This window comes from Strix aluco, chromosome 2, assembly GCF_031877795.1.
Source record: "Strix aluco isolate bStrAlu1 chromosome 2, bStrAlu1.hap1, whole genome shotgun sequence".
NCBI classification, from domain to species: domain Eukaryota; kingdom Metazoa; phylum Chordata; class Aves; order Strigiformes; family Strigidae; genus Strix; species Strix aluco.
This window is the reverse complement of record NC_133932.1, coordinates 23,458,941-23,471,517: the sequence shown is the minus strand read 5'-3', so window position 1 is coordinate 23,471,517 and position 12,577 is coordinate 23,458,941. Positions and strand designations below refer to the sequence as shown.

The following is a 12,577-nucleotide window of genomic DNA, read 5'->3' as shown; positions in this document are numbered from 1 at the left end:
TAACTTTGTTTAAGCAGAAGTAGTCAACTGCCTCAAATTGTGAATTCATATACTTTTTTGTAATATAAATACACACACTGAACATTCACCAGATCAGTATTTCTACATAACAGAAGTTGGATAAATGACACTGCATACTTCTGAAATGCAGTCAAAAGAACAAAAATTTCATAAAGTCCCAGTTCAGTAAGAGCCAGCAATCAAATTCCTAGTACCTTGATGGACTAATACTTAACCTTGAGGAAGGGAATTGGTGAAAGGGAAAAATGGAACAAAACCCCACAAAACCCCAAAGAAGAGAGCAGAATTAGGATTGCAGGATTTAAGAAGGAAAAATGCATGTCACTTCCATTTAAGAACTTGCAGAACATAGTTTGAGTGTAGCTAGCCTTCTGAATAAGGAGGAAATTTATATTTTTGTCTCAAGTTCAGAAAGAGTGATTCATCCTCCTAGTTCTCAGAATAAGCAATGCAATTCTCCTCCATGTAATCCTGCCACCTTCCTGTTCTGCTAACATCCTTCCTTCTCCTCCCCTCAAAACAGAACACCACCTACTCTTTCGTAAGTAAGTTAGTTTGATTTTAGGTTACTATTTTCTAGCAGGACTTATGTCTACACTCTCATGATGAGTGGGAATTCTGAAGGGCCTTGGTCCTTGGACAACACTGTTAGATCAGTAAAAGATGATAAAACAAGTTATGCCACTGTTATTTCTCCTTCTCTGTATACAGTTTTATAGAAGCCTAACTGTAGAGCTTTAGGAATAACCTCAGGTAGTTTAGATACAGCCTAAATTTGCAGTGTAATCAGGCTAGATCCCTTACACAAGTCATTGTCTTGTATTAGAAGAAAAAGACATGCATAATAATGACAGTACAATAGAAACATGTATATTCTTAGGCTACTGCAATGTAGAGAAAAATATTATTAGTGTAAGTCATAACATACATTTTTTCTCCTAGAACTTCATCATTGCTACAAAATTGTCCTTAAGTGAAGAGGATATTGATCTAAAACACAGTGCAGGAGAGAAGAAATAATCCTAAAAATACTTACTGAAGTCACCTGCGAGAAACACTGCTTCTGCTCCTGGTGCCCACTCTTTGCAATATATTCCACCATCCACAAATTGGTTAACTCCGAAGGTTTTGTAACTTTTTGAAAATTTATCAAGGCCTCCTTCATTTTCCTCAATGTTCTTCAAGTGGTTATAAAACAGAGAATACCTTTCAAAGAAAAGATATATATTTTTTAGAAAGTTTACTAAGTGCCTTTCTTACATTAGCAAGTGTAAGAACAAAAAAACCCCAAATCATCGAGACATGCTGTCATACTATGTCTTAAGACTGCAATAGCAGATTCACTGTCCTCTACAGAAATAGAAAAAAAAAATCAAATACAAACCATACACTTTTTTCATGGTTATTACACAGTGCAAAGTTGCAATCTTCATGTTTGTCTGTATTTTTTCTACTTTATGGGAACAGTTTGCACTTTAAGACTAACTCCTGATTGGCAGTCAAGAAATCATAGTATTACTACACAACAGGAGAACGTCACACTCTGAACAGCCTAGCACTTTTTCCTCCATCTTATTAATACTGGACACAGGCCTCCTAGGGAGAGTTGTATAGGCCTGCCACATCTCTCACAGTCAGTTTTAATAGACTTATCTCAGGACACTGAAAAGTTTGCAGTACAGCATATCAGTACGGAGAAACCAGTCTGGCACTTGCAGACAGCATCTCCTGAGGCAACCTTTTTACAGAGACCATCAGCAAGACTCTGCAGTTCCCTGGCACTTCAACAATTTTTACCACTGAAATTACCACTTCATGGAAGTAATTATTTGGCCCATACCCTACTTATACCAGTATGACTTGATATGGCCTAAATTTCTAGTGTCAAAATTTGCTAGTAACAGCTTGGAGGTTTTTGATGTTTTGCTATGTTTTCTCAAGGAAGTTCCCATCCATTCAAAAAACAGGTGTACCATATAAACAAGAGGGTCAACTTTGACTACTAAAATGTGACCTGTTATGTGAAGAAGTACAGCTAAAAGCTTCAGTTGAGCATTTAATTAATGCTACCTGTACAGGGTTTTTTTGTTTAAGAAAGACATCCCCAATGTAAATTAGAAATGTGTTTGTGCTCTCCATAAATGGAAAGGAGTAGTTTTTATGCATTTCAAAGACTAAGAATCCCAGCAAGAACGACTTGCTTGCCTCATTACACTTACTGTAATTTGAAAAAGGAAACAGAAACAATAAAGCAGCAAAACAGCACAACAGGATGATACCTTGTTGGTTTTAAAGAAAAAAAAAAGAGGTAGCCTGTTTGCAGCATCAGGACTCAAAGACACTGCTCTGTGATTTGTTTTAAAGTTTTATTTTAGAATTGGTCCTTAATCAGTTCAAAGTAGGGATTAAAATGTCTATTTACTGGTTAAGGTAAAATAACATTACCTACATTAATTTAGAGTACTATGACTACTTTCACAGTTAATGTCCCAGAAAGTTTTTATTATCAAGACTGATGCTCACCTTTAAAGACAGCAAGATTTGAAAATGCCTCAGGATACACTATAGCAAATACACTTAACTTTTTGCCCATCCACCTGCATCATTCTTAAAATTTGCTCATGGGTATAATCCTCAGAAGTGCATTACTAACTACTACCACCCTGATAATTAATTTCATTTATAGTGCTTGAGGGAGAATATTTTGTCAAATTTCCAGGTATATTTCATATATACACAAACCCAGTTAACAGACTTAAGTTTTAACCCACTGCAATCACAGAAGGATTTATATATATAAAGTTTAAATGCAGAAACACAGAGCAAGTCACAAACAGCCTCAGAAGTTCAATATATGACATTTGGTAAAGACAAAATTACTCCATTACTGAAGGGTCCTCCTTGTGGGAAAAAAAGTATTTTGATTCATATAGCTTTATAATTTTAAGCCTTTCTTTAAAATGCATCAGTTATATTATACAAGACAGTGCTATCTGCAAATTCCTATTTCTCAGCTGTTTCAAAATTGCTGCCTGTCACATGTATTATTTTTAACTAGTTCCTCTGCAGCTGAAGCAGAAACCCTTCTGTGTATGCTATAGGTAGCTGTTATGACTCCAGAAAAGATCTTAACTGAAGCAATGAGTTTGAGACACTTAAAATAGAAAAGGCAGTCTGGAATTGGTTATCTACTTAAAATTAATCTTTTTCTCCCCATACTTGGTACAAATACATTTTCACAGATTTAAGAGCACCTTTGGCCGGATATGGTATTTCCCACATTCAAGAAGTGGAAGAAGTGGTTAGCTTCATCTTTAAGCAAAAGTCAGTCATACAAATCTTTGAAAGCTGGAGAGAAAAGAAGTGATACATTTATTAACAGAGAAGAAGAGCGGGTCACAGAAGGAGTGAAATCTCTGAGCAGAAAAGAAAAAGGCTATGATAAACTTCGTATAACCTGGAGGCACACATGTATGCCCATAGCCTACTGTGCTTCCTGAGTCCTCCCTGGCAAAGCGGAATCAAGCCCACTGATCTCATTCTGAAGAAATAAGCAGCAAACAAATTCAGGATTTGAGAGCGGGTTTATGGGGTGGAAGGGATGAAAATGGACTTTCAGAAAGCAATTATGTGATTTATGCCCTTGGGAAAAACGGCTGAGAGTAATACACGTTGTAAACTCTGGATTCTTGTTACAGAAGCACTAAGAGTACATCCACTGTTTCAATTTTTGTCTTTCAGTATATTCAAAGTTTAGAGCAAAAAAAAGAGACCACGACACTTAATATGTGAAATGGTCATGAGTATTACTGTAACAAAAGACTACACTTTTTTTGCTCACTTTGCAATAGTGGTGAGCAAGATTACATGCTCAACAAAAATCATTTATTTTGGAGAATAGGCGGGGGTGAAGGAAGGGAGCAGATTAGAAAAGTTGTGGATTGGGGTCATAGAACATTATTACAATGATAGATTTTTATATAGGACAGATTTTGAACAAGTAATACAGCATCATGTACACTGAGTAACAATGCTCCCTCAATTTGTACACAAGCACACAGCTTGTGACAGAGCAAGTTAATTCAGGTATTACTGTTGCATCATCATCGCAGAAAACATGATTTTTGAAACAACTAGTGCTCTCCATATTTTTTTTTTTAATTATAATCTAGGAAGCATTCAGTTTTAATTTTTTTAACCACCTCCTGAAATTATCAAGTACAGAACTGCAGCTTGCTCAAAAGTTCACAAAAAACCCACCAGCTTCTGAAATGGATCAACTACTTGTGCTGTGAACTATTCTAAAAACTCATCTCAGGAGCTGAAACACATCTGGACACAGAACAAGGTTACCCATCATAGAAGGTCTTGTAAAACAGCAGAAGCCTAGATCTGTATCCTATTGCTGCTTTAAAGGAAAGGATTGAGTGAAGTGCATGTTCACAATCCAGATTTAGGAAACTTAAGGTTTTGCTTTCACAGAAATTTTGGCTTTCATTTCTACATTACTGAAGCTTGTTAAACAATTTTATCCTCCAAACTGAAACCCCAGGATCAAAGAAAATGACAGGAAAGTTTTTTGCTCAACCACATCCAAAGATTTGTATTGTTCACTAATATCATACAAGTATTAGGAGAGATAGACATTAGATTGGTAAGACTGCATTTCATGATCTCCTTTCAACACTGAAAGTTATGTCATGTTCAGTTATGCATATATACTAATATGACACAGTCAGACTGGACACACTTCAAAAATCAGACAGTCTCTTAAAATTCTGGATTTGTGAACAGAATCAACAACAGCATCCAGAGCTACAAGTCAAGACAAAAGGGTGACCTGTGCCTTCATACCTTTCAAGTCTTCACAGCTTAATGAATGACTGCAAAGTCTTTTAAGAGTTTTCTACTTCCCTGCATCAAAGTTCACACTGAAGAGGACTACAAGGTAAAAACTGTACCCAGGTATGCCTTGAAAAGTACAACCATTGCCTTTGGGACAAAAAAGTAAATAGAGGAACAATGGGATCCACACAAGGTACAGAATGTCTGAAGTAACTGGAAAAAACTGTCCCTTACTACAGCCAAGTATGACAAAACACACCTGACAAGTGCGGAGGGCAGAAGGAGGCTGCTTTTGGTGTATTCCTTGCTCCTGGAGATCTTATAAAGAAGCAAGCTTTTCAATTCAAGTCCCATATCCATTCATCTTGCCTCTGTTAACAGACCAATAGGTTTTAAAACTAAAATAATAAGATTAGGTGTTTTCTTCAGACTTAGTGGAAACAAAACTTCACAGTCTGAAGTTTCTGCAAGCACACATATGCCCAGCTTGAAACAAGACATTTGGTAACAGAATAGTACTTTTACACCAGCGTTTTCCCACTCCTCTTACACTATTTCTCTGTGAAATACTGGCAATCGTAAACATCATTTGAAACAGGGTCACAACAGTCTTTTCCTATTGTTACATTCATAATTTGTAACACAGCATTGCTTTAAATCCCATGCTTTATATGCAGCTTTGTTTAAAGCCTTACAATAGAAGTGTAGGAATTGGCTGACTTTCCATAGAAGCAGGATTGAAACATCAAACATGAATTAGTATAATGGCTATCCAGAAATCAAGTATCTTGCCAATAAAATACCCTTCATAGTATAGGAGTAAAGACAATATTAAGTCAGTAGCCACTTCAAGGGTTTACATTTCAGGTGAACACTTATTCCTCACACTTCTATCACTAAAACATCCAGATACCTAGAGATCTAAAACTTACACTGTGGAAGTATACAGTTATATAAAAAGATGGCCTGAAATCTTTCAGTTCAATGCAAAGCTATACAGTTCTTATACAAAACCCTCCTGATGCTGCAGTTCCTATCACTATTGACTTAATTCAGCTATTGATCCTATTAATAGTCTCAGGCATGTGTTAAAATCAGTAGCTTCAATATGGAGCATAAGAATAAAAAAAGTTAAGCCTCTCCTTCCTCCTCAAAGTCGACTGCCTTACTGAAATAAGACTTTTGGCGTACTATGGAAGAAGTCTGATGGTAAATCAGACTAGTGAATTAGGGCTTCACATAAAGTCTTCAGGTCTTTATTCTTCCAAGCAACCAGAGGTAGTAACTCCTTCCTGACCACCTTGTAAAATGACAAAAAGGTATGCTAATATTTTAAACTTTTAGATTTAACCAGTAAGATTTGGTTTCTAAGGCATAACAGTAATCTAAATAGAAACTAGGATAACCAAAAGGCCTTAGCAGCATACAAAATACACTCAATTGGTCTGGTGCTGAACTACAAGGTGGCTGCAACGTCAAGACATTTTTATGCCCATTCTCGTACCTTTTTATAAAATTGTAGTTATTGCCGTGTATAGAACAGTCAATCAGCTTATTTTAAGACCTGTGGTGTTAACACTGAAATTAATCCTTTTAGTCCCTCTTCTGCTTATGATATTGATTTTAGTAGCTATTCATCTTTTAGATGTCCACACCAGCTTTTTTGTCATAATTTACTACTACAATATTGGCCCAGTATTAATGCTAATTTATTCAAAACATTAAAGCAACTGGGGGAGCCTTTGATAATGGTATCTGGTGGCCATATGGAAAGCCCAATTCTGCAGATACCAAAGGGAAAAGGATATAAAAGAAAATGCCCAGTAAGGTACTCTGTAGAGAAATCCTCCCATTTTCCAGTAAATACAAACATTTACAGTAATGTCAATGTTAAAAATAAAAGCTACACTCCAAAATAAAAGAAAATAAAACTATTAGCTACTTAAGTCTATTACATTTCTTTACGTTTTTCCCAATGTAGGTGTTGGAAAGACTAAAATATCAAAAGCAGAAAGGGAAAAATAGTCTGTCTTCCCCCCTCCTCATCATTTAAACAATAAGCTTTAAGAAAACTGGGTTAGATTTTGAGATACCACTTATCCCATCTATCAGCTTAATTCTGAAGCCTCTTAGGGAAATGCTGCCTCTTATTTTCAACCTTCCACTCTTCCCTGCCACAGAAGAAGCTGTATCAGCATTACAGTAAAACAGGGAATAGGAGAGCAAAGAGGCCATCAAATCCTGTCCGGTACCATCACTGACGTATCATGAACAACACTATGCATAAAGTTACTGAGATTTTGGAACTCCATTTTCAAAATTGCCTTGTGTCCCCCCCCACTTATTACTATGACCGGAAAACTGCTACAGTGCTTTGCTTAAATCATAGGATCTTCCTAACATCCCTGTTTGCTGAAATCATAGATCTTCCTAACATCGTAACATCCCCCTCTGAGGGCTAACATACCATCATCCTCTGCTCCAAAATTACACTGAAATTCTCCTGCAGCTTTCCAGTCATAGTATTAAGGGGTAAAGAACAGGGCTCTGCAGACTTCTCTGGGCATTTTTACTTTTGGGTTTTTGATTAAAGCATTCAGACGTCTTGTAAACAAGAATGCAAACCATCACACCCCTGGAACAATATTGAGATTGCATGCTGTGTTCAGACTTGTTGAACGAAGCTCACTGTGACAGTGCAGGAAGACTGGGGCCAGTGGTGGGGGAAAAAAAGTCAGGCAGTGTCAAACTCATTCACCTACTGATGTGGACAGACCATCAAAACATTCCCTGTTTTGGTATAGATCCACTCTACCTTATGACCCCTGTGGACAATCAAAAGGGACAAAAAACTAACAAAAATCCAAATCTGCTTTTCTACAGGTTAAAAGTAAAGGTGTTACATGTTTCTGAAATCATGATCTTAAGAGTTCTGTGTGTGGCTAAATGTGAATTTGCCAGAGGTTCTAGTTGCTCTATTAAAATTATTCATTACACAAGTACTTTCCCCCTCCCAAGTCAGAGAGAATTTAACACACATTTTCAGCTGAAAACTAAGGATTCTGCAGGTTGTCCAATGATATTAAGTTCCTTTCAGGTGTAGTAAAGTTAACTTATCACGATAATTTGGGGATACAGTTATTTCAACAAGGAGCTTACACAGTTAAACCATTTCTGTTACAATTCCTACCAAAAAAATGCTTTATTAATAGTTACTAAAAAGACCACCCAGAGTACTTGTAAGAGTGAGCAAGAAAAGCAAAATTTCAACCGCAACTTTTCCCTTTCCCTACTCTGCAGATAATGAATGCCAACATGCAGTTTTTCATTTCTTCCTTTCCAACAGACAGGACAGCTCTGCTCTGTGCTTTTCTGGTCTCCCCAGGAGATTTCTTTAAAATTTACCCAAATGAACAGAGGGAGGGCAAGGGATTCAGTAGTGCCTGCTATTGCTGAATCCCAAGAACATAGTGGCTATTCAATTGCTACATCCAAAGATCCTTCAAGTAAGTGCATTAATTTGAGTGTCCTTATGACTTCTCTCCAACTAGAATAAATCTTTAATATTGGAAGCTCCACTGGAAATGGAAGCAGAAGCAGTTTAAAAAAAGAAATGCAATAGCACCCACACCACCTTACTTTAGTAGTTACTTAAAATTTCTGGGCAATTGCCATGGTGAGCAAACAGATGTGAACTCCCAACTCTCTCTGGATGTTCCATGATTTCAGTATGGAGAGGTAACACAGCTTTGTGGCTCAAACTAAATGCAGTATCTTAAAAATTAAAAAATATTTGCTTGGGGATAATTAATGACTAATCACTTGCTCGGTTGAAAGTTATTCATACAGGACAAGTGACTGATTCAGCACCAACTTATTCCAAAATAAAGTGCAGTGACATACAAGTCAAGCCCTAACAACAACTACAGCCTAGTACATAGGAGCATGACAAAACACAAAACTGGCAGAAAACAAAGGGAAACTAGAGATGTTCTTAACATCCTACCACTAGTTGCTATTTCTAACAGAGATGTGAAGACCTATAAGCTATGAAGTCTAATAAAGATAAACACCTTTCAGTAGTATTTCAGCAAGAAGATTATTTGCTGACTTGAGTTCCGTCACTGTGCTTTCTGCAAAATACAAGGGACTAGAAGCCTCTTCCCTATATTAGGATAACTTAGGGGTTTCACCAGCATTTGACAGCTGTAATGTTTCTTCCATCAGCTTCATAACCAACATACACAGTGCTCAATTCAGAACCAAATGCAGGAGTGATTACAAGATGTATCAAATGCAAACAATGCGATCATTTAGTAATAATTGCTCCACTGACTTATTTAAACCAATCCCACTTTTAAGAATGTCCTTTCCCACAGTATTTAGAGGCTGTCTTATCCACAGCCTCATATAAACATACCATCTATAACCCCCTTCAGTTTATTAGAAACACATGGATGCACCTCACAGGATAAGTGTAACAAATTACCAGTGTTTAGAAGCAGCAAGACACAATTTCTTTCTATCAGAAGGCTAGCAAACTACTTAGAAGCATCAATTCAAGCAAGAGCAAAGTGTATACATAAGTATTAACACTTGCTACAAGACAACCATTTTATCTTTTACCCTCTGAGATAAAAAGGTATATAGTTACCTTTTTTAAAAAACTAAGACACCCCAAAAAAACCAAAACAGAGCAACCCCCAAAAACCTTGTGATAGTAAGTAGTATTACAACTTCCTGGAACAGCACAGCTATATATATTCTGTCCCTGCTAAAGCACTCAAGATAGTTTCCCTGTCATGAGGAAACAGTCTAAATAAAACAGCAATTATAAAATAACAGGAGTTCTGTATGTTTTTTCTTTGTATATAAGGAAAGAAATTTACCAGTAGCATACTTCATTTATCTTGTTTTACATATCGGAACATTCATCAGATAAACACTTTAGATATAGATTTCTTCATTTAATAGTCATTGTCTCACTATCTCTCTGCTAAGTAGTCTTAATTATGCATGAATTGTACACCAAAACCCCTGGTTTAGCTGCAGTAATTTGCTTCTCTGTTGTGATGATATCCGAAGCAAGTTGGAGTTCTTTTCGCATTAACATAACTACAGAGAAACTCCATCATATTTGAGCAGAAAGCTGCAGAAATGTAGAGACAGATTTCTTTCTCAAAATCAGTAGACTAAGACTGTGTTAGCTCATGTTTCATATTACACAAGAGAAAATAAACTGAAAGGTCAGTTGAACAGTTACAGCATTGCCCTTTTCCAAGGTAATCAGCAGAGCATGTAGCAAAGACGTGAACACAAGCGTGACTGGAAAGACAGTAGCTGATAAAGAGGCTTTTGCTGCCAGAAGTATGTGGGACAAAATACTGTTCTCTCAATACCCATCGAGGAGTGTGGCATACTGCAGGCCTTACTTCAGTAACTCTGATTTATTACTTTAATTTGAAATTGTGTTCATGTTAAACATTCAGGTTTTCATATTGCTAAAACACACTAGAATATGTAATACTCAACATTAATCACATTCTCAGGTAAGCTACAGGAACAGTATCATTATTAATTTGTTTGCAATAGGGACACAATACAGTCAAAAATTCATCCGGTCTAATGCATTTTTACTTTAAGTACACAAATTCTTCTTGTTATTCAGTACTATTTAACTGGAAACTGTAGGGTAGATTTTTCCCTCATATTAAAAGCAGCTCATTTGTCCTCTTAGAAGCATGTATTTATTAGCAGAACCTTCCAAAACTACTTCTACTCATCATATTAATATATGCTTAAAAACACCTTAATCTGGAAACAACTCACTCAAATGCTTTATTTGCCAGAATTATTTTTAATGAAGCTGTAAATAACAGCATAACAATTCCCACTTGATTCCACTGCCAACTACTTCCAACAGACTATCTTCATATTAATAGCTATCAAGGTCTAGTTGGGGCAAAAGTCAGTGATTCCCACAGCACTAGTACAAAGTTGGAATCAAAACACGAAGAGGCTACACAAGAGGCTTTGGGGCGAAAAGATACCACAGAATTTCTTACAAAAAATATAATACGCCTCTTGGTGGGCAAGTGTTATTACCTCCTGAAGATCTTCAGTAACCTGGAAGTGTCAGTCAGTACCATTTCTAAAGCAATTATTTGTGTGGTGAGAACCAGCCCACACATCTCCTGTGAGTGGTAAAAGCTCTCTGCACATAGTGACAAGGTAGTCTGGACTTCAGTAGCTACTTAATTTCATTTTAGTTCCTTAAATAAAGCTATTTTGAATGTTGTAGGTTGTTGTTTTGGTTTGTTGGGTGGTTTTTTTGTTTGTGGGATTTTTTTTATTAGCTTGCCACAGCAGTAAACATAAGCAACCATCTGTTTCATTTCAAATTTGGATTTCAAGCCTGCTGCATCAGTTTGGGTTCCACATTCTTAGTAATGCTGCAAGTAACATTAACTGGCATAAGTAAAGCTCAACACAATGCTAAGACAGACTTTTTCTTAATAAGCACCCAAGAAGTTAAGAATCAAAAGTTTCAGTTGTCTACCAAACATGAAAAAGCTGTTAAGTCAGAAGACACTTCTGATTTATTTCAAATAAAACACCAGATATTCCTCACTACCTTAGCCACCCAATCCACTTCAGTGGGCACATTATTTAGTAAGAATTGTTATTTGAATTTCCTAACACAAAACTGTACAGCTGCTCTAGTTATGACTTCATTCTTAATTTCCATAAGTCTTACTTCATCTCCTTTTAAAATATGTTCCAGAAATTAAAAACAAAGTCTTAACAGATCAGATCAATGGCTTGTATATTCAAGCAGTTCACTATTTGAAAGCTACATTAGAAAGTTAAATAAAAATCTTCTCATCCCCTGATAACCATCAAACAAACAAGAATCCCCCTTACTACAGGGCTGTTTCCTTGTCAAACTTTAAACATTTAAATGGATAGCCATCTTCAGAGGCTGTCAAAAAGATGGCTAGAGGAAAGATACCCACAGCAACACCCAGCTTCTCTACTACTGCACCAAACCTTGCTCCCTGTAACAATTTTACTCTTCTCTAGTGTGACCACAAACCTACAGTATTCCACCTAATTAAGTAACTCTAATTCCTATTACTTTAGCCTCAGTTTTAGGATGCACATATATTCATACACCACCTAAAAAAGGTGGTGTTCTCCTTTTCTCATGCACACAAATGTACTCCCAATGTAGGTTTCTTTCTGGCCTTTTAAGTATTTGTCACCCACTTTTAGATTACCTCTCTGTATTTTACTGTGACAAAGAAAACTTCACAGTACTCTAGAAAAGAAAAGGATGTGTGAGATTTTTACATATAAAGGATAGAAAAACAAGTATTAAACAGGATGGGAAGAAACACAGGGTGGGAGGAGGAACACCACTGAGCTACTTTACCTTCTACATTATCACACCAGTTCCAGGCATCTTAGCAGAAGCACCACATTGGTTTCACAGCACAAGCTTGGCTAAATTTAATTATTAACTACTTTCACTGCAGACAGGACCAACAAGGGAAGTTAAGAGCTCTTAAACATTTATACAGTCCACAATGCAAAATGCTTATAATTTAGTATCAACATGCTAGAAGTAAAATTGTAAATTGTGTACTTAAGAAAAGTCTGTAACTAGTCCCAGGCAAATCAAGTTGTTCTCACAGAAGATGAGCAAGCC

At 36.5% G+C, this 12,577-nt stretch overlaps 1 protein-coding gene across 3 annotated transcripts in view; it reads right to left on the bottom strand.

Moving 5' to 3' along the window:
- GBE1 (1,4-alpha-glucan branching enzyme 1) overlaps positions 1-12,577 on the bottom strand; it is a 171,367-nt gene that overhangs the window by 134,921 nt on the left and 23,869 nt on the right. For all 3 annotated transcript variants that reach the window (XM_074813398.1, XM_074813408.1, XM_074813414.1), the window contains exon 2: positions 1,058-1,227. In XM_074813398.1, the coding sequence (XP_074669499.1) occupies positions 1,058-1,227 (170 nt within the window). The remainder of the gene's footprint in view (positions 1-1,057; positions 1,228-12,577) is intronic.